General features: G+C 47.1%; 1 protein-coding gene across 1 annotated transcript in view; it reads right to left on the bottom strand.

Moving 5' to 3' along the window:
• LOC120045312 (zinc finger MIZ domain-containing protein 1-like) overlaps window positions 1-23085 on the bottom strand; it is a 177664-nt gene that overhangs the window by 5240 nt on the left and 149339 nt on the right. Inside the window, exons 8-18 of the mRNA XM_038990192.1 lie at window positions 22804-22878; window positions 21709-21877; window positions 21023-21164; window positions 12486-12564; window positions 12263-12394; window positions 11055-11160; window positions 7765-7993; window positions 7451-7519; window positions 6992-7227; window positions 6253-6404; window positions 2284-2529 (exon numbers count right to left, since the gene is read on the bottom strand). Coding sequence (XP_038846120.1) covers window positions 2284-2529; window positions 6253-6404; window positions 6992-7227; window positions 7451-7519; window positions 7765-7993; window positions 11055-11160; window positions 12263-12394; window positions 12486-12564; window positions 21023-21164; window positions 21709-21877; window positions 22804-22878 — 1635 coding nt within the window. The remainder of the gene's footprint in view (window positions 1-2283; window positions 2530-6252; window positions 6405-6991; window positions 7228-7450; window positions 7520-7764; window positions 7994-11054; window positions 11161-12262; window positions 12395-12485; window positions 12565-21022; window positions 21165-21708; window positions 21878-22803; window positions 22879-23085) is intronic.

The raw sequence follows: 23085 nt of genomic DNA, 5'->3' as shown, positions 1-23085 counted from the left end.
TTTGGTGCGCATACAGTTACGCTTCGATCACACCGACAGCGTCGTTTCAGTTTGGTACCAGAAGTACATTCCTTTCCAGTGAAACGCTGCGTTTGCCCTGCAGTGTTGCTGAGGCAGTTGCTTCTTCTGTGTGGTGCGTAGGTAGGATTTATCTAACGTATGGCGTCAAACTGTCTGCGTAGACGGTTTGACAGAAATGTTAGCAGAAGGTGAATGTTGAACTTTTGTTGGACACATATCCAGATGATGCTGCGTACCGTTTTGCGCCGCGACGCTGTCGGTGTGATCGAGGCGTTAGGCCGTAAAGCTTAGGATTACGCAATAACAGCAGATAAAACAAAACAAAAAAAATAAATAATATGTAGCCTGTAGATAAAAATCACACAAAATTAATTCAATTATGGATTTTTAATCCATTGATTTCTCTTTATTCAACGTTCAGTCACGCAATATTTCATGACCTTTAACCCAGCGTGTGACAACCCGACTCATCACCCACCCACCACGTGGATATAACCTCAGACACCATGGGACAACCCGACTCATCACCCACGGTTAACCCATAACCCATCACTAATATACAGTGGGGCAAAAAGTATTTAGTCAGCCACCAATTGTGCAAGTTCTCCCACTTAAAAAGATGAGAGAGGCCTGTAATTTTCATCATAGGTACACTTCAACTATGACAGACAAAATGAGAAAAAAAAATCCAGAAAATCACATTGTCGGATTTTTTATGAATTTATTTGCAAATTATGGTGGCAAATAAGTATTTGGTCAATAACAAAAGTTTATCTCAATACTTTGTTATATACCCTTTGTTGGCAATGACAGAGGTCAAACGTTTTCTGTAAGTCTTCACAAGGTTTTCACACACTGTTGCTGGTATTTTGGCCCATTCCTCCATGCAGATCTCCTCTAGAGCAGTGATGTTTTGGGGCTGTTGCTGGGCAACACGGACTTTCAACTCCCTCCAAAGATTTTCTATGGGGTTGAGATCTGGAGACTGGCTAGGCCACTCCAGGACCTTGAAATGCTTCTTACGAAGCCACTCCTTCGTTGCCCGGGCGTTGTGTTTGGGATCATTGTCATGCTGAAAGACCCAGCCACGTTTCATCTTCAATGCCCTTGCTGATGGAAGGAGGTTTTCACTCAAAATCTCACGATACATGGCCCCATTCATTCTTTCCTTTACATGGATCAGTCGTCCTGGTCCCTTTGCAGAAAAACAGCCCCAAAGCATGATGTTTCCACCCCCATGCTTCACAGTAGGTATGGTGTTCTTTGGATGCAACTCAGCATTCTTTGTCCTCCAAACACGACGAGTTGAGTTTTTACCAAAAAGTTATATTTTGGTTTCATCTGACCATATGACATTCTCCCAATCTTCTTCTGGATCATCCAAATTCTCTCTAGCAAACTTCAGACGGGCCTGGACATGTACTGGCTTAAGCAGGGGGACACGTCTGGCACTGCAGGATTTGAGTCCCTGGCGGCGTAGTGTGTTACTGATGGTAGGCGTTGTTACTTTGGTCCCAGCTCTCTGCAGGTCATTCACTAGGTCCCCCCGTGTGGTTCTGGGATTTTTGCCCACCGTTCTTGTGATCATTTTGACCCCACGGGGTGAGATCTTGCGTGGAGCCCCAGATCGAGGGAGATTATCAGTGGTCTTGTATGTCTTCCATTTCCTAATAATTGCTCCCACAGTTGATTTCTTCAAACCAAGCTGCTTACCTATTGCAGATTCAGTCTTCCCAGCCTGGTGCAGGTCTACAATTTTGTTTCTGGTGTCCTTTGACAGCTCTTTGGTCTTGGCCATAGTGGAGTTTGGAATGTGACTGTTTGAGGTTGTGGACAGGTGTCTTTTATACTGATAACAAGTTCAAACAGGTGCCATTAATACAGGTAACGAGTGGAGGACAGAGGAGCCTCTTAAAGAAGAAGTTACAGGTCTGTGAGAGCCAGAAATCTTGCTTGTTTGTAGATGACCAAATACTTATTTTCCACCATAATTTGCAAATAAATTCACTAAAAATCCTACAATGTGATTTTCTGGAATTTTTTTTCTCATTTTGTCTGTCATAGTTGAAGTGTACCTATGATGAAAATTACAGGCCTCTCTCATCTTTTTAAGTGGGAAAACTTGCACAATTGGTGGCTGACTAAATACTTTTTTGCCCCACTGTATACGTCTCAAATGGCACCCTATTTTCTAAATAAGTAGTGCACTATATAGGGAATAGGTTGCCATTTGGGAACGTAACCCATGTGTGTCTAACTTACATCCAAGGAAGGTTCGGGCATATCTGGGAGCCCTCCACCCAGTCCCTCTAAGGGGTCGCCGTGCTGCTGAGGATGATTGTTAGGGCCGGGCTGCTGTTGCTGTGGGGGCGGAGCCTGTTGTCGTGACGGCTGAGGAGGCCCACTGTGATGCAACGGCTGTCCCGATTGGCTGCCGGGGTGAGATGGGGCGTGTAAGCTCTGCTGTAACAAGTTGTGGGACTGGTTAGTGTTGGCAGGATGAGGTATCTGAGAAGGGAGGAAGAGAGAGAGAGAGAGAGAGAGAGAGAGAGAGAGAGAAAGAGAGAGAGAGAGAGAGAGAGAGACAGAGACAGAGACAGAGAGAGAGAGAGAGAGAGAGAGAGAGAGAGAGAGAGAGAGAGAGAGAGAGAGAGAGAGAAGCATTGAGATTAGTGTGAGTTGAGTTCTGTACGTTGGGACATGTAAATTAGAACAGGGTTGAAGCTAATAGGAAATCACTTCCATGTCTGCAGTGTTAAAGCTTACTGCAGTTGCTTACATATAACCTGTACACTGAGTGACTCTTACAGTTAGTAAGATTACCCATGTTCAAATCAAATCAAATTGTATTTGTCACATGCGCCGAATACAACAGTGAAATGCTTAGTTACAAGCCCTTAACCAACAATGCTTTAAGAAGTTAAGAAACAAATAAAAATAAGTGTTAAGTAAAAAAATTGATAAGTAGAAAATAAAAAATAGAAAATAAAAGTAACAAATAATTAAACAGCAGCAGTAAAATAACAATGTGGAGGCTATATACAGGGGGTACCGGTACAGAGTCAATGTGGAGGCTATATACAGGGTGTTACGGTACAGAGTCAATGTGGAGGCTATATACAGGGTGTTACGGTACAGAATCATTGTGGAGGCTATATGCAAGGTGTTACGGTACAGAGTCAATGTGGAGGCTATATACAGGGTGTTACGGTACAGAATCATTGTGGAGGCTATATGCAAGGTGTTACGGTACAGAGTCAATGTGGAGGCTATATACAGAGTGTTACGGTACAGAATCATTGTGGAGGCTATATGCAAGGTGTTACGGTACAGAGTCAATGTGGAGGCTATATACAGGGTGTTACGGTACAGAATCATTGTGGAGGCTATATGCAAGGTGTTACGGTACAGAGTCAATGTGGAGGCTATATACAGAGTGTTACGGTACAGAGTCAATGTGGAGGCTATATACAGGGTGTTACGGTACAGAGTCAATGTGGAGGCTATATACAGGGTGTTACGGTACAGAGTCAATGTGGAGGCTATATACAGGGGGTTACGGTACAGAGTCAATGTGGAGGCTATATACAGGGGAGTACCGGTACAGAGTCAATGTGGAGGCTATATACAGGGTGTTACGGTACAGAGTCAATGTGGAGGCTATATACAGGGTGTTACGGTACAGAGTCAATGTGGAGGCTATATACAGGGGGTACCGGTACAGAGTCAATGTGGAGGCTATATACAGGGTGTTACGGTACAGAGTCAATGTGGAGGCTATATACAGGGTGTTACGGTACAGAGTCAATGTGGAGGCTATATACAGGGGGTTACGGTACAGAGTCAATGTGGAGGCTATATACAGGGGAGTACCGGTACAGAGTCAATGTGGAGGCTATATACAGGGTGTTACGGTACAGAGTCAATGTGGAGGCTATATACAGGGTGTTACGGTACAGAGTCAATGTGGAGGCTATATACAGGGTGTTACGGTACAGAGTCAATGTGGAGGCTATATACAGGGTGTTACGGTACAGAGTCAATGTGGAGGCTATATACAGGGGGTACCGGTACAGAGTCAATGTGGAGGCTATATACAGGGTGTTACGGTACAGAGTCAATGTGGAGGCTATATACAGGGTGTTACGGTACAGAGTCAATGTGGAGGCTATATACAGGGTGTTACGGTACAGAGTCAATGTGGAGGCTATATACAGGGGGTACCGGTACAGAGTCAATGTGGAGGCTATATACAGGGGGTACCGGTACAGAGTCAATGTGGAGGCTATATACAGGGTGTTACGGTACAGAGTCAATGTGGAGGCTATACACAGGGTGTTACGGTACAGAGTCAATGTGGAGGCTATATACAGGGCGTTACAGTACAGAGTCAATGTGGATGCTATATACAGGGTGTTACGGTATAGAGTCAATGTGGAGGCTATATACAGGGTGTTACAGTACAGAGTCAATGTGGAGGCTATATACAGGGTGTTACAGTACACAGTCAATGTGGAGGCTATATACAGGGGGGTACCGGTACAGAGTCAATGTGGAGGCTATATACAGTGGGTACCGGTACAGAGTCAATGTGGAGGCTATATACAGGGTGTTACGGTACAGAGTCAATGTGGAGGCTATATACAGGGTGTTACGGTACAGAGTCAATGTGGAGGCTATATACGGGGGGTACTGGTACATAGTCAATTTGGAGGCTATATACAGGGTGTTACGGTACAGAGTCAATGTGGAGGCTATATACAGGGTGTTACAGTACAGAGTCAATGTGGAGGCTTTATACAGGGGGTACTGGTACAGAGTCAATGTGCGGGGGCACCGGTTAGTCGAGGTAATTGAGGTAATATGTACATGCAGGTAGAGTTAAAGTGACTATGCATAGATAATAAACAGAGAGTAGCAGCAGCGTAAAAGAGGGGCCTGGAAAGCCCTTTGATTAGCTGTTCAGGAGTCGTATGGCTTGGGGGTAGATGCTGTTAACTTCACTAGGGTAGGGGGCAGCATTCGGAATTTTGGATGAAAAGCGTGCCCAATTTAAACTGCCTGCTACTCAGGCCCAGAAGCTAGGATATGCATATAATTGGTAGATTTGGATAGAAAACACTCTAAAGTTTCCAAAACTGTTAGAACAATATCTGTGAGTATAACAGAACTGATTTGGCAGGCGAAAACCTGAGGAAAATCCATCCAGGAAGTACTAATATTTGGAAAGACTGTTTTTCCATTGAAAGCCTATCCACCTTACAAAAACTTTGGACCCAGTTCACGATCTCTATGGCTTTTTCTACTCGTGGCCTGTCTTTAGGCATTGTTTCAGCACTTCCAATGAGTGGACACTGGAAATGTCCAGACATGACTCCAGAGCGCCTTTCTTGTTTCTCCTTTTCTGTTGACGAAGCTTTGGTCCGTTTGAAATATTATCGATTATTTATGACAAAAACTACCTGAGGATTGATTTTAAACATCGTTTGACATGTTTCTACAAACTTTTATTGTACTTTTTTGACTTTTCGTCTGGATGTTGAGAGCGCGCTTTGTGCCTTTGGATTACTGAACTAAACGGAGGTTTTTGGACATATAGAGGGACATTATCGAACAAAACTAACATTTATTGTTTAACATGGAGTCCTGGGAGTGCCACCAGATGAAGATCATCAAAGGTAAGTGATTAATTTAATCGCTATTTCTGACTTTTGTGAGTCCTCCTTGGCTGGAAAATGTCTGTATGTTGTTCTGTGGCTAGGCGCTGTCCTAACATAATCGCATGGTGTGCTTTCGCCGTAAAGCCTTTTTGAAATCGGACACTGTGTTTGGATTAACAAGAAGTTTAGCTTTAAAATGGTGTATAATACTTGTATGTTTCAGGAATTTTAATTATGGGATTTCTTTTGTTTGAATTTGGCGCCCTGCAATTTCACTGGCTGTTGTCGAGGTGGGACGTTAGCGTCCCAATGATACCAGAGAGGTTAAGAAGCCTTTTGGACCTAAACTTGGCGCTCCGGTTCCGCTTGCCGTGTGGTAGCAGAGAGAACAGACTATGACTAGGGTGGCTGGAGTCTTTGACAATTTTTAGGGCCTTCCTCTGACACCATCTGGTATAGAGGTCCTGGATGACAGGAAGCTTGGCCCCAGTGATGTACTGGGCCGTACGCACTACCCTCTGTATACATCACACATGGCAGTAAACTTGAAAATGTGTAAACTTTAACTTACAGAGTCAGGCATGCTGTGTGAGAGGGGTTTGTCCTGTGCCATGTCTGGCGGGTGGGACAGAGCGGGGCCGTGCATGAAGTCGTTCATGGTCGTACCACCGGGGTTCCCATGGGGGAAGTCAAAGCCCCCGCTGTGGCCCTGGTAACTATTACCTAGTAACACAACAAAAATCAAAACAAGCAAGTTACTTTTAGAGGTTATTTTATTTTTATTTATTTTTCAAATCACATAATCACTATGATATAAGTACAGATATAAATAGAGGCTCTTGTTCTATGTTTTTATGTACACAGAAATATAATCTAAAAACCCATTGTTGGTACCTTGGCCCTATCATCCTCCAGGAACTAAGAGGATTAAGTTAGGAAGAAAGAGGCTAAGTAAATAATGTACCTTGGTCCTATGTTCCTCCAGGAACTAAGAGGTTTAAGTTAGGAAGAAAGAGGCTAAGTAAATAATGTACCTTGGCCCTATGTTCCTCCAGGAACTAAGAGGATTAAGTTAGGAAGAAAGTATCTCTAAATAATGTACCTTGGCCCTATGTTCCTCCAGGAACTAAGAGGATTAAGTTAGGAAGAAAGAGGCTAAGTAAATAATGTACCTTGGCCCTATGTTCCTCCAGGAACTAAGAGGATTAAGTTAGGAAGAAAGTATCTCTAAATAATGTACCTTGGCCCTATGTTCCTCCAGGAACTAAGAGGATTAAGTTAGGAAGAAAGAGGCTAAGTAAATAATGTACCATGGCTTCCGTATTCGCTGTTGTTGCCCCCCTGTTGGGGCGGGTAGGGCGAGGGCCCTGGGCCGAGCAGGGCGATCATCTCCATCACGTTGGGCAGGGTCATCTGGGTGGGGCTCATGGTCTTGAACCTCTTGGCCATGGGTCCATCTGGATCCTCCTTGATGTGGATATCAGACTTGATGGCCACAGGTCTCCAACTACACGAAGGGTCTATGGTCACCTCCTCAAACTCCGAGCTGGGAGGGAAATAGTGAGATGACGTCAAGAGAAAGAATGAATATTGCTGCTCCACAGCGCTTTATCACTTTATTATTATTATTATTATTATTATCCCAATAAACAATGGTTCCACTTTACAGAAGTCAACAACATAGTGTTGATAAGTGATAACATTCATGGTGATAGGTGCAGGAGGGGATGTTGATGAGTATGGTGAGGATGTTGGGACAGCCATCTTACTTTTGGATGGCATTTAGAATCCCCCACATGTACTGGTCAACTTCTAGTCCCTCTAATAATGCTGTTTTACTGTGGAGGGAGAGAGAGGACATAAACATTACTGACTGAATACAGAAGGTAACCATCAGAGTGGTCATTGATCTTTTCAACTCTTTGTTTATTAACTGAGTATTTCAGATATAGCATAAATCATTTTATTCAATGTAGTTTTAAAGGGGACAGTGCCCATTATTTCAACATTACTGTAACAGCTCCAGGTTCACCCAGCCAGGGTAGGATCGCCCACCCCGTGTTCAACTGCAGTCCCAACTTACTTGCATACTGGACATCGCCACGTTCCTCGCTCACAGTTCAACTGTAAGTAGGATTCCAAATCAAAGCACTGGACGTGTTTACAGTCGTGACCTCTGGCGGGAAGTTGGATCCGCCGGAAGGTGATTGGACATTTGAGGGAGACCTTGATGGCCGTCTGTTCGACGCCGTCCTCGCCGTTCAGAGTGGTGTTCCCAGAGGACGTCGCTACGCTGCTGAAGTTTCTCTTAACTGGGGAGATGGGAGGAAGACCACAATGGGAATAAGGGAGATGAGAGGAAGACCACAATGGGAATAAGGGAGATGGGAGGAAGACCACAATGGGAATAAGGGAGATGGGAGGAAGAGCACAATGGGAATAAGGGAGATGGGAGGAAGACCACAATGGGAATAAGGGAGATGGGAGGAAGACCACAATGGGAATAAGGGAGATGGGAGGAAGACCACAATGGGAATAAGGGAGATGGGAGGAAGACCACAATGGGAATAAGGGAGATGGGAGGAAGACCACAATGGGAATAAGGGAGATGGGAGGAAGACCACAATGGGAATAAGGAAGATGGGAGGAGGACCACAATGGGAATAAGGAAGATGGGAGGAGGACCACAATGGGAATAAGGGAGATGGGAGGAAGACCACAATGGGAATAAGGAAGATGGGAGGAGGACCACAATGGGAATAAGGAAGATGGGAGGAGGACCACAATGGGAATAAGGGAGATGGGAGGAAGACCACAATGGGAATAAGGGAGATGGGAGGAAGACCACAATGGGAATAAGGGAGATGGGAGGATGACCACAATGGGAATAAGGGAGATGGGAGGAAGACCACAATGGGAATAAGGGAGATGGGAGGAAGACCACAATGGGAATAAGGGAGATGGGAGGAGGACCACAATGGGAATAAGGAAGATGGGAGGAGGACCACAATGGGAATAAGGAAGATTGGAGGAGGATCACAATGGGAATAAGGAAGATGGGAGGAGGACCACAATGGGAATAAGGAAGATGGGAGGAGGACCACAATGGGAATAAGGAAGATGGGAGGAGGACCACAATGGGAATAAGGAAGATGGGAGGAGGACAACAATGGGAATAAGGAAGATGGGAGGAAGACCACAATGGGAATAAGGGAGATGGGAGGAGGACCACAATGGGAATAAGGGAGATGGGAGGAGGACCACAATGGGAATAAGGAAGATGGGAGGAAGACCACAATGGGAATAAGGGATATGGGAGGAAGACCACAATGGGAATAAGGGAGATGGGAGGAAGACCACAATGGGAATAAGGGATATGGGAGGAAGACCACAATGGGGATAAGGAAGAGGACCACAATGGGAATAAGGGAGATGGGAGGAAGACCACAATGGGAATAAGGGAGATGGGAGGAGGACCACAATGGTAATAAGGGAGATGGGAGGAGGACAACAATGGAGATGAGAGGAGGACCACAATGGGAATAAGGGAGATGGGAGGAGGACCACAATGGGAATAAGGGAGATGGGAGGAGGACAACAATGGGAATAAGGGAGATGGGAGGAGGACCACAATGGGAATAAGGGAGATGGGAGGAGGACAACAATGGAGATGAGAGGAGGACCACAATGGGAATAAGGGAGATGGGAGGAGGACCACAATGGGAATAAGGGAGATGGGAGGAGGACCACAATGGAGATGGGAGGAGGACCACAATGGGAATAAGGGAGATGGGAGGAGGACCACAATGGGAATAAGGGAGATGGGAGGAAGACCACAATGGGAATAAGGGAGATGAGAGGAGGACCACAGTGGAGGTAAGGGAGATGAGAGGAAGACCACAATGGAGATGAGAGGAGGATCACAATGGAGATGAGAGGAGGACCACAATGGAGATGGGAGGAGGACCACAATGGAGATGAGAGGAGGAGCACAATGGAGATGAGAGGAGGACCACAATGGAGATGGGAGGAGGACCACAATAGAGATGGGAGGAGGACCACAATGGAGATGAGAGGAGGACCACAATGGAGATGAGAGGAGGACCACAGTGGAGATGAGAGGAGGACCACAGTGGAGATAAGGGGTCAACTTTATTGTGTTGTTCTTGATGATTTTATGTAGACACATGTTCAGTTTAAAAGGTCAAATAAAATCAATCAATCAGAGAGAGAGGGTCACTCAGTACCAGAGGTCGAGGGTCACAGTACCAGAGGGCGGGGGTCACTCAGAACCAGAGAGAGAGGGTCACTCAGAACCAGAGAGAGGGTCACTCAGTACCAGAGGTCGAGGGTCACAGTACCAGAGGGCGGGGGTCACTCAGAACCAGAGAGAGAGGGTCACTCAGAACCAGAGAGAGAGGGTCACTCAGTACCAGAGAGAGAGGGTCACTCAGTACCAGAGAGAGAGGGTCACTCAGTACCAGAGAGAGAGAATCACTCAGTACCAGAGAGAGGGTCACTCAGAACCAGAGAGAGAGAGGGTCACTCAGAACCAGAGAGAGAGAGGGTCACTCAGAACCAGAGAGAGAGAGGGTCACTCAGAACCAGAGAGAGAGAGGGTCACTCAGTACCAGAGAGAGGGTCACTCAGTACCAGAGGGAGAGGGTCACTCAGTACCAGAGGGAGAGGGTCACTCAGTACCAGAGGGCGAGGGTCACTCAGTACCAGAGGGCGAGGGTCACTCAGTACCAGAGAGAGAGGGTCATTCAGTACCAGAGGGAGAGGGTCACTCAGTACCAGAGGGAGAGGGTCACTCAGTACCAGAGGGAGAGGGTCACTCAGTACCAGAGGGAGAGGGTCACTCAGTACCAGAGGGAGAGGGTCACTCAGTACCAGAGGGAGAGGGTCACTCAGTACCAGAGGGAGAGGGTCACTCAGTACCAGAGGGAGAGGGTCACTCAGTACCAGAGGGAGAGGGTCACTCAGTACCAGAGGGAGAGGGTCACTCAGTACCAGAGGGAGAGGGTCACTCAGTACCAGAGGGAGAGGGTCACTCAGTACCAGAGGGAGAGGGTCACTCAGTACCAGAGAGAGAGGGTCACTCAGTACAAGAGAGAGAGGGTCACTCAGTACAAGAGAGAGAGGGTCACTCAGTACCAGAGAGAGAGGGTCACTCAGTACCAGAGAGAGAGGGTCACTCAGTACCAGAGAGAGAGGGTCACTCAGTACCAGAGAGAGAGGGTCACTCAGTACCAGAGAGAGAGGGTCACTCAGTACCAGAGAGAGAGGGTCACTCAGTACCAGAGAGAGAGGGTCACTCAGTACCAGAGAGAGGGTCACTCAGTACCAGAGAGAGGGATGCCAGTAGTGTACCTTTGGTGATGCAGTGCTCTGCAGGCAGTAGCCTCTTCTTCAGTAAGCCTTGCAGGACGGAGCGGACAGAGGGTCTGTGGACCAGCTGCAGTACAAACAGGTGAGACTGTAGAGGAGAGGAGCATCATCATTACCACCATTATCACCACCATCATTACATCATCACCACCATCATCCTCATTATCATCACCATTATCATCCTCATCACCCTCATCATTACATCATCCTCTTCACCACCATCAGCCACATTATCATCCTCATCATCATCATCATTATCATTACATCATCATCATCACCACCATCATCCTCATTATCATCACCATTACATCATCCTCATCATCATCACCTTTACATCATCCTCATCACCACCATCATCCTCATTATCATCACCATTATCATCCTATTCATTATCATTACATCATCCTCTTCACCACCGCCATCTTCATTATCATTACCATCCTCATCATCACCACCACATCCTCATCACCATTATCACCACCATCATGGCCATCATCATCACCACCATCATGGCCATCATCATCACCACAATCCTCCTCATCATCACCACAATCCTCCTCCTCATCACCACAATCCTCCTCCTCATCACCACAATCCTCTTCATCATCACCACAATCCTCCTCATCATCACCACAATCCTCCTCATCATCACCACAATCCTCCTCATCATCACCAAAATCCTCCCCATCATCACCACAATCCTCCTCATCATCACCACAATCCTCCTCCTCATCACCACAATCCTCATCATCACCACAATCCTCCTCATCATCACCACAATCCTCCTCATCATCACCACAATCCTCATCATCATCACCACAATCCTCCTCATCATCACCACAATCCTCCTCCTCATCACCACAATCCTCATCATCACCACAATCCTCATCATCATCACCACAATCCTCCTCCTCATCACCACAATCCTCCTCATCATCACCACAATCCTCCTCCTCATCACCACATACCTCCTCATCACCACATACCTCCTCATCATCACCACAATCCTCATCATCCCCAGAATCATCCTCATCATCACCACAATTCTCCTCATCATCACCACAATCCTCATCATCATCCTCATCACCAACATCATCATCACCATTATCACCACCATCATTACCACCATCATCATCATCATCACCACCATTAGTAGTAGTAGTGGTTGTTGTTGTCAGTACAGTACTCACACAGCAGCAGGCGGTAACTGTGATCTGGATGGTGTTCCTTCCTGGTTGGCAGACTTGTTTCAGGTGCAGGGGCTTGTGGGACGTCTTGTTGTCGCCGCGCTCGATGTTGAGAGGCGTGGCGTTAACACTGACCTGCACAGAGGAAAGGGACGGTTAGTGTTTGTGTGTGTGTGTGTGTGTGTTTATGTGTGTGTGTGCGTGTGTGTGTGGTGTTCTTACTGACCTGCACAGAGGCGGGCCAGTTGGTGTTCATTTGTCGGTCCTCGTGATGGTAACATTTAAACTGCAGCTCCAGATCTGACCTGCAGGGGGACAGAGCAGAATAACCTGTCATTTAAACTGCAGCTCCACATCTGACCTGCAGGGGGACAGAGCAGAACAACCTGTCATTTAAACTGCAGCTCCAGATCTGACCTGCAGGGGGACAGAGCAGAACAACCTGTCATTTAATCTGCAGCGCCACATCTGACCTGCAGGGGGACAGAGCAGAACAACCTGTCATTTAAACTGCAGCTCCAGATCTGACCTGCAGGGGGACAGAGCAGAACAACCTGTCATTTAAACTGCAGCGCCACATCTGACCTGCAGGGGGACAGAGAAGAACAACCTGTCATTTAAACTGCAGCTCCACATCTGACCTGCAGGGGGACAGAGCAGAACAACCTGTCATTTAATCTGCAGCTCCACATCTGACCTGCAGGGGGACAGAGCAGAACAACCTGTCATTTAATCTGCAGCTCCACATCTGACCTGCAGGGGGACAGAGAAGAACAACCTGTCATTTAAACTGCAGCTCCACATCTGACCTGCAGGGGGACAGAGAAGAACAACCTGTCATTTAAACTGCAGCTCCACATCTGACCTGCAGGGGGACAGAGAAGAACAACCTGTCATTTAAACTGCAGCTCCAGATCTGACCTGCAGGGGGACAGAGAAGAACAACCTGTCATTTAAACTGCAGCTCCAGATCTGACCTGCAGGGGGACAGAGCAGAACAACCTGTCATTTAAACTGCAGCGCCACATCTGACCTGCAGGAGGACAGAGCAGAATAACCTGTCCGTTCATCTATTAGCTAGCGTGGCCAGACTGTAATCTCGAATTCGCTCTTGGAGAAGGATTGACCAAAGCTAGTGCATCTGTAAAAAGGCTGATAACAACAGGATGGATATACAATGTACACTCTGACTAAGCATCTAAAATGACTAGGATCTATAAAATGTATAGATTATTTTCACTGCATACTACTGTATGACAGAGCTGGACCCTGATCACAAATCAGGGCTGTACTTTACACACATCACTGACCAATAGAGGAACACCCTCCTACATACTGACCAATAGAGGAACACCCTCCTACATACTGACCAATAGAGGAACACCCTCCTACATACTGACCAATAGAGGAACACCCTCCTACATACTGACCAATAGAGGAACACCCTCCTACATACTGACCAATAGAGGAACTCCCTCCTACACACTGACCAATAGAGGAACACCCTCCTACATACTGACCAATAGAGAAACACCCTCCTACATACTGACCAATAGAGAAACACCCTCCTACATACTGACCAATAGAGAAACACCCTCATACATACTGACCAATAGAGGAACACCCTCCTACATACTGACCAATAGAGGAACACCCTCCTACATACTGACCAATAGAGGAACTCCCTCCTACACACTGACCAATAGAGGAACACCCTCCTACACACTGACCAATAGAGGAACACCCTCCTACATACTGACCAATAGAGGAACACCCTCCTACATACTGACCAATAGAGGAACACCCTCCTACATACTGACCAATAGAGAAACACCCTCCTACATACTGACCAATAGAGGAACACCCTCCTACATACTGACCAATAGAGGAACACCCTCCTACATACTGACCAATAGAGGAACACCCTCCTACATACTGACCAATAGAGGAACACCCTCCTACATACTGACCAATAGAGGAACACCCTCCTACATACTGACCAATAGAGGAACACCCTGCTACATACTGACCAATAGAGGAACACCCTCCTACATACTGACCAATAGAGGAACACCCTCCTACATACTGACCAATAGAGGAACACCCTCCTACATACTGACCAATAGAGGAACACCCTCCTACATACTGACCAATAGAGGAACACCCTCCTACATACTGACCAATAGAGGAACACCCTCCTACATACTGACCAATAGAGGAACACCCTCCTACATACTGACCAATAGAGGAACACCCTCCTACATACTGACCAATAGAGAACACCCTCCTACATACTGACCAATAGAGGAACACCCTCCTACATACTGACCAATAGAGGAACACCCTCCTACATACTGACCAATAGAGGAACACCCTCCTACACACTGACCAATAGAGGAACACCCTCCTACACACTGACCAATAGAGGAACACCCTCCTACATACTGACCAATAGAGGAACACCCTCCTACATACTGACCAATAGAGGAACACCCTGCTACATACTGACCAATAGAGGAACACCCTCCTACATACTGACCAATAGAGAAACACCCTCCTACATACTGACCAATAGAGGAACACCCTCCTACATACTGACCAATAGAGGAACACCCTCCTACATACTGACCAATAGAGGTACACCCTCCTACATACTGACCAATAGAGGAACACCCTCCTACATACTGACCAATAGAGGAACACCCTCCTACATACTGACCAATAGAGGAACACCCTCCTACATACTGACCAATAGAGGAACACCCTCCTACATACTGAACAATAGAGGAACACCCTCCTACATACTGACCAATAGAGGAACACCCTCCTACATACTGACCAATAGAGGAACACCCTCCTACATACTGAACAATAGAGAAACACCCTCCTACACACTGACCAATAGAGAAACATCCTCCTTAATTACCTCCACATTGGGGTCTGGTGTATGTAGGGTTAGGGTGTAGAGTTAGGGTGTAGGTTTAGGTTTAGGGTGTAGGGTTAGGGTGTAGGGTTAGGGTGTAGGTTTAGGGTGTAGGGTTAGGGTGTAGAGTTAGGGTGTAGGTTTAGGTTTAGGGTGTAGGGTTAGGGTGTAGGGTTAAGGTGTAGAGTTAGGGTGTAGGCGTAGGGTGTAGAGTATAGGTTTAGGGTGTAGGGTCAGGGTGTAGGGGTAGGGTGTAGGGTTAGGGTGTAGGGTATAGGCTTAGGGTGTAGAGTTAGGGTGTAGAGTTAGGGTGTAGGGGTAGGGTGTAGGGGTAGGGTATAGGGTTAGGGTGTAGAGTTAGGGTGTAGAGTTAGGGTGTAGGGTTAGGGTGTAGAGTTAGGGTGTAGAGTTAGGGTGTAGGCTTAGGGTGTAGAGTGTAGGGGTAGGGTGTAGGGGTAGGGTGTAGGGGGTAGGGTGTAGAGTTAGGGTGTAGGCTTAGGGTGTAGAGTTAGGGTGTAGAGTTAGGGTGTAGGGGTAGGGTGTAGGGGTAGGGTATAGGGTTAGGGTGTAGAGTTAGGGTGTAGAGTTAGGGTGTAGGGTTAGGGTGTAGAGTTAGGGTGTAGAGTTAGGGTGTAGGCTTAGGGTGTAGAGTGTAGGGGTAGGGTGTAGGGGTAGGGTGTAGGGGGTAGGGTGTAGAGTTAGGGTGTAGGCTTAGGGTGTAGGGTGTAGAGTATAAGGTTAGGGTGTAGGGTTAGGGTGTAGGGGTAGGGTGTAGGGTTAGGGTTTAGTGTTAGGGTATAGGGTTAGGGTGTAGAGTTAGGGTGTAGGGGTAGGGTGTAGGGTAGAGTATAGGGTTAGGGTGTAGGGTTAGGGTGTAGGGGTAAAGTATAGGGTTAGGGTGTAGAGTGTAGAGTAAGGGTGTATGGTGTAGAGTTAGGGTGTAGGGTGTAGGGTATAGAGTTAGGGTGTAGGGTGTAGGCTTAGGGTGTAGGGTGTAGGGTTAGGGTGTAGGGTTAGGGTGTAGGGATAGGGTGTAGGGTGTAGAGTGTAGGGTTAGGGTGTAGGGTTAGGGTGTAGGGGTAGGGGGTGGAGTTAGGGTGTAGAGTTAGGGTGTAGGGTTAGGGTGTAGAGTTAGGGTGTAGAGTTAGGGTGTAGGGTTAGGGTATAGAGTTAAGGTGTATGGTTAGGGTGTAGGGTGTAGGCTTAGGGTGTAGGGTGTAGAGTGTAGGGGGTAGGGGTAGGGTGTAGGGGTAGGGGGTGGAGTTAGGGTGTAGAGTTAGGGTGTAGAGTTAGGGTGTAGGCTGTAGGGTGTAGAGTTAGGGTGTAGGCTGTAGGGTGTAGAGTGTAGGGTTAGGGTGTAGGGTTAGGGTGTAGAGTGTAGGCTTAGGGTGTAGGGTGTAGGGTGTAGAGTGTAGGGTGTAGGGGTAGGGTGTAGGGGGTGGAGTTAGGGTGTAGAGTTAGGGTGTAGGCTGTAGGGTGTAGAGTGTAGGGTTAGGGTGTAGGGTTAGGGTGTAGAGTTAGGGTGTAGAGTTAGGTGTAGGCTTAGGGTGTAGGGTGTAGAGTGTAGGGTTAGGGTGTAGGGGTAGGGGGTGGAGTTAGGGTGTAGAGTTAGGGTGTAGGGTGTGGAGTTAGGGTGTAGGGTGTAGAGTTAGGGTGTAGGGTTAGGGTATAGAGTTAAGGTGTATGGTTAGGGTGTAGGGGTAGGGTGTAGGGTTAGGGTGTAGAGTTAAGGTGTATGGTTAGGGTGTAGGGGTAGCGTGTAGGGTTAGGGTGTAGAGTTAGGGTGAGAGTTAGGGTGTAGGGATAGGGTGTAGGGTTAGGGTGTAGGGTTAAGGTGTACGGTTAGGGTGTAGGGTGTAGAGTTAGGGTGTAGGGTGTAGACTTAGGGTGTAGGGTGTAGAGTTAGGGTGTAGAGTTAAGGTGTATGGTTAGGGTGTAGGGTTAGGGTGTAGGGATAGGGAGTAGGGTTAGGGTGTAGAGTTAGGGTGTAGGGTTAGGGTGTAGGGTGTAGAGTTAGGGTGTAGGGTATATGGTTAGGGTGTAGGGGTAGGGTGTAGGGTTAGGGTGTAGAGTTAGGGTGTAGGGGTAGGGTGTAGGGTGTAGAGTTAGGGTGTAGGCTTAGGGTGTAGGGTGTAGAGTGTAGGGGTAGGGTGTAGGGTTAGGGTGTAGGGTAGGGTGTAGGGTGTAGAGTATAGGGTGTAGGGTTAGGGTGTAGGGGTAGGGTGTAGTGTTAGGGTATAGAGTTAGGGTGTAGGGGTAGGGTTATGGTGTAGGGTTAGGGTGTAGGGGTAGGGTGTAGTGTTAGGGTGTAGTGTTAGGGTGTAGGGGTAGGGTGTAGAGTATAGGGTTAGGGTGTAGAGTTAGGGTGTAGGGTTAGGGTGTAGTGTTAGGGTATAGGGTTAGGGTGTAGAGTTAGGGTGTAGGGGTAGGGTGTAGGGTAGGGTATAGGGTTAGGGTATAGGGTTAGGGTGTAGAGTTAGGGTGTAGGGGTAGGGTGTAGGGTAGGGTATAGGGTTAGGGTGTAGGGTTAGGGTGTAGGGTATAGGGTTAGGGTGTAGAGTAAGGGTGTAGGGTGTAGGGTTAGGGTGTAGGGTTAGGGTGTAGAGTTAGGGTGTAGGGTGTAGAATGTAGGGTGTAGGGTTAGGGTGTAGAGTTAGGGTGTAGAGTTAGGGTGTAGGGTGTAGAATGTAGGGTGTAGAGTTAAGGTGTACGGTTAGGGTGTAGAGTTAGGGTGTAGGGTGTAGAATGTAGGGTGTAGGGATAGGGTGTAGAGTTAGGGTGTAGGGTTAGGGTGTAGAGTTAAGGTGTATGGTTAGGGTGTAGAATGTAGGGTGTAGGGTTAGAGTGTAGAGTTAGGGTGTAGAGTTAGGGTGTAGGGATAGGGTGTAGGGTTAGGGTGTAGGGATAGGGTGTAGGGTTAGGGTGTAGAATGTAGGGTGTAGGGTTAGAGTGTAGAGTTAGGGTGTAGAGTTAGGGTGTAGGGATAGGGTGTAGGGTTAGGGTGTAGGGATAGGGTGTAGGGTTAAGGTGTACGGTTAGGGTGTAGGGTGTAGAGTTAAGGTGTATGGTTAGGGTGTAGGGTTAGGGTGTAGGGATAGGGTGTAGGGTTAGGGTGTAGGGATAGGGTGTAGGGTTAAGGTGTACGGTTAGGGTGTAGGGTGTAGAGTTAAGGTGTATGGTTAGGGTGTAGGGTTAGGGTGTAGGGATAGGGTGTAGGGTTAGGGTGTAGAGTTAGGGTGTAGAGTTAGGGTGTAGAGTTAAGGTGTATGGTTAGGGTGTAGGGTTAGGGTGTAGCGTTAGGGTGTAGGGTTAGGGTGTAGGGTAGGGTGTAGAGTGTAGGGGTAGGGTGTAGGGTGTAGGGGTAGGGTGTAGGGGTAGGGTGTAGGGGTAGGGTGTTGGGTTAGGGTGTAGAGTTAGGGTGTAGAGTGTAGAGTTAGGGTGTAGAGTTAAGGTGTATGGTTAGGGTGTAGGGTTAGGGTGTAGGGTTAGGGTGTAGGGTTAGGGTGTAAGGTGTAGGGTTTAGGGTTAGTGTCTAGGGTTATGGTGTAGAGTTAGAGCGTGGGTAGGGTATATGTTTAGGGTGTAGGGATGGGGTATAGGGTGTACGGTGTAGGGTTAAGGTGTAGGGTTAGGGTGTAGGGGTAGGGTTATGGTGTAGGGTATAGGGTTAGGATGTAGAGTTAGGTTGTAGGGGGTAGGGTGTAGGTTTAGGGTGTATGTTTAGGGTGTACGATGTAGGGTTAGGGTGTAGGGTTGGGGTGTAGGGTGTAGGGGTAGGGTTATGGTGTAGGGTATAGGGTTAGGATATAGAGTTAGGTTGTAGGGGGTAGGGTGTAGGTTTAGGGTGTAGGGTTAGGGTGTAAGGTTAGGGTGTAGGGTTAGGGTGTAAGCTTAGGTTGTAGGGGTAGGATGTATAGTTAGGGTGTAGGGTTTAGGTTTAAGGTGTAGTGTCTAGGGTTAGGGTGTAGAGTTAGAGTGTGGGTAGGGTATATGGTTTGGGTGTGGGTAGGGTATATGGTTTGGGTGTGGGTAGGGTATATGGTTTGGGTGTGGGTAGGGTATATGGTTTGGGTGTAGAGTTATAGTGCAGGTTAGGGTGTGGGTAGGGTATATGGTTAGGGTGTGGGTAGGGTATAGGGTTTGGTGTGGGTAGGGTATATGGTTAGGGTTGTGGGTAGGGTATGGTTTGGGTGTAAGTTATAGTGCAGGTTAGGGTGTGGGTAGGGTATATGGTTAGGGTGTGGGTAGGGTATATGGTTTGGGTGTGGGTAGGGTGTAGAGTTAGAGTGTGGGTAGGGTATATGGTTTGGGTGTAGAGTTATAGTGCAGGTTAGGGTGTGGGTAGGGTATATGGTTAGGGTGTGGGTAGGGTATATGGTTAGGGTGTGGGTAGGGTATAGGGTTAGGGTGTGGGTAGGGTATATGGTTTGGGTGTAGAGTTATAGTGCAGGTTAGGGTGTGGGTAGGGTATAGAGTTAGGGTGTGGGTAGGGTATATGGTGTTGGGGTAGGGTATAGGGTTAGGGTGTGGGTAGGGTATATGGTGTTGGGGTAGGGTATATGGTTAGGGTGTAGGGTGTAGAGTTAGAGTGCAGGTTAGGGTGTGGGTAGGGTATATGGTTAGGGTGTGGGTAGGGTATATGGTTTGGGTGTAGAGTTAGGGTGTGGGTAGGGTATATGGTGTTGGGGTAGGGTATAGGGTTAGGGTGTGGGTAGGGTATAGGGTGTGGGTAGGGTATATGGTTAGGGTGTGGGTAGGGTATATGGTTAGGGTGTAGAGTTAGAGTGCAGGTTAGGGTGTGGGTAGGGTATAGGGTTAGGGTGTGGGTAGGGTATATGGTTTGGGTGTAGAGTTAGAGTGCAGGTTAGGGTGTGGGTAGGGTATATGGTGTTGGGGTAGGGTATAGGGTTAGGGTGTGGGTAGGGTATATGGTTAGGGTGTAGGGTGTAGAGTTAGAGTGCAGGTTAGGGTGTGGGTAGGGTATAGAGTTAGGGTGTGGGTAGGGTATATGGTGTTGGGGTAGGGTATAGGGTTAGGGTGTGGGTAGGGTATAGGGTGTGGGTAGGGTATATGGTTAGGGTGTGGGTAGGGTATATGGTTAGGTGTAGGTTAAGTGCAGGTTAGGGTGTGGGTAGGGTATAGAGTTAGGGTGTGGTAGGGTAATGGTGTTGGGTAGGGTATAGGGTTAGGGTGTGGGTAGGTATATGGGTGTGGGTAGGGTATATGGTTAGGGTGTGGGTAGGGTATATGGTTAGGTGTGTGGGTAGGGTATATGGTTAGGGTGGGTAGTGATATGGTGGGTGGGTAGGGTATATGGTTTGGGTGTAGAGTTAGAGTGCAGGTTAGGGTGTGGGTAGGGTATATGGTGTTGGGGTAGGGTATAGGGTTAGGGTGTGGGTAGGGTATATGGTTAGGGTGTAGGGTGTAGAGTTAGAGTGCAGGTTAGGGTGTGGGTAGGGTATATGGTGTTGGGGTAGGGTATAGGGTTAGGGTGTGGGTAGGGTATATGGTTAGGGTGTAGGGTGTAGAGTTAGAGTGCAGGTTAGGGTGTGGGTAGGGTATAGGGTGTTGGGGTAGGGTATAGGGTTAGGGTGTGGGTAGGGTATAGGGTTAGGGTATATGGTTAGGGTGTAGGGTGTAGAGTTAGAGTGCAGGTTAGGGTGTGGGGCAGGGGTATCCTACGAGGTCCAGAGTCTGCTGGCTTTCTGTTCTACCTGATCATTAATTGCACCCATCTGGTGTCTCAGGTCCCTGATCAGAGGGGAAGAATGGGGAAACGCAGAGTGGAACTGACCTCGAGGTCCAGAGTTGCATTTGAGAGATGAGGAGGAAAGCCTTACCTCCACACGAGGGTCTGGTGTACGGAGGGGCGGAGGTGGAAGACATGGTTACTGACGGCCAGGTTGTGCTCCAGTCTGAAGGGCTCTAGGACCACCCCGTCCCTCACCGGGAAGGTCAGACGCAGCTCCTCGTTGGGGTTGGCTGGGAGAGAGAAAAAAAAGTAGCGGTCAGACTTTTCCTCAAATAAAGGTTGGTTAGTGATACTGTACCAATTATACTGACTCTTTATTCAAACACTTTTATTTATTTCACTTTTTAAAACATTTTATGAAGGGAAGTCTCATTGAGACCAAAGTCTCTTCTTCAAGGGAGCTCTGCTCCACCGAAAATGCAGAAAATAGGAAGTACATCAAAAAAGAACCAGTGATCAAATTACAACAAACAAAGAACTTTATAAAACAACGGTTCAATGATGACGGGACAATAAAGTTAATTCTAATGACAAAGGGACATGAGAGATTAGGTATCAGATGAGGACATGATGACAGTTGGGATAGGAAGTCCTCTGCTGTGACACTATGTAAAGAGACTAACCTGGAGGTGGAGGAAGTGTGTGAGAGAGAGAGAGGCACTGCACATAGCCATAATATAACATTTTGAAATGTCTCTATTCCCTTGGAACTTTTGTGTAAATGTTTACTTAAGTTTCCCTCGCCAATAAAGCCTTTTGAATTGAGAGACTGACCTGGAGGAGGAGGAAGAGCAGTGATATTTTGTTTGATGTCTGGAGGGAAGGGGGGCTTGACGTCGTGATTGGGAGACATGTAGGGAGGGATACTACTTCCTGGGGTCATGGGCGGGGTCGGGTTGCCAGGCACTGGGGAGTGGGGGTAGTTACCCACCGGTCGAGGAGGCTGCAAGGATTATAACAGATGAAAATATAAATATAATTTTATTATTATCATTTTAAATAATTAAATAACTAATTTGCAGAAACACAAAAAATACGGATAATTGCATCAAAAATATAGCACATGTATAAACACCAATAAATATATAACAATGTGCATAGATTAAATCAAATGTCGCCTATTTCATCAGGTATCATCAGGTGTTAGTAAGGTGATTGAAAAGCCTACCCCATTCATATTGCCTATTTCATCAGGTATCATCAGGTGTTAGTAAGGTGATTGAAAAGCCTACCCCATTCATATTGCCTATTTCATCAGGTATCATCAGTGTTAGTAAGGTGATTGAAAAGCCTACCCCATTCATATTGCCTATTTCATCAGGTATCATCAGGTGTTAGTAAGGTGATTGAAAAGCCTACCCCATTCATATTGCCTATTTTATCAGGTATCATCAGGTGTTAGTAAGGTGATTGAAAAGCCTACCCCATTCATATTGCCTATTTCATCAGTTATCATCAGGTGGTTAGTAAGGTGATTGAAAAGCCTACCCCATTCATATTGCCTATTTCATCAGGTATCATCAGGTGTTAGTAGGTGATTGAAAAGCCTACCCCATTCATATTGCCTATTTCATCAGGTATCATCAGGTGTTAGTAAGGTGATTGAAGCCTACCCCATTCATATTGCCTATTTCATCAGGTATCATCAGGTGTTAGTAAGGTGATTGAAAAGCCTACCCCATTCATATTGCCTATTTCATCAGGTATCATCAGGTGTTAGTAAGGTGATTGAAAAGCCTACCCCATTCATATTGCCTATTTCATCAGGTATCATCAGGTGTTAGTAAGGTGATTGAAAAGCCTACCCCATTCATATTGCCTATTTCATCAGGTATCATCAGGTGTTAGTAAGGTGATTGAAAAGCCTACCCCATTCATATTGCCTTGGCTGTACTGATATCCACTCCCAGGAAAGTTGTTAGTTTGACCATTGAAAGCCTCTTGCTGCAAAAAGAAACAGAACAAAACATTAGATGACTATAATGGTGCAGAACTCAGTACACAAACACTGTACTGTTAGTAGTCACTCACTATGGACCTTAGTACACGTTTCTCCAACCCTGTTCCTGGAGAATACCCTCCACCCTTTTCCTATAGAAAACAAGAGGGGAGGATGAAGGAGGGAGGGGAGGCAAGGAGATAGGAAGAGAT

Source organism: Salvelinus namaycush, chromosome 4 (genome assembly GCF_016432855.1).
Source record: "Salvelinus namaycush isolate Seneca chromosome 4, SaNama_1.0, whole genome shotgun sequence".
Lineage (NCBI taxonomy): Eukaryota > Metazoa > Chordata > Actinopteri > Salmoniformes > Salmonidae > Salvelinus > Salvelinus namaycush.
Note: the sequence above shows the minus strand (reverse complement) of the source record. Positions and strands in the feature narration are given on the sequence as shown.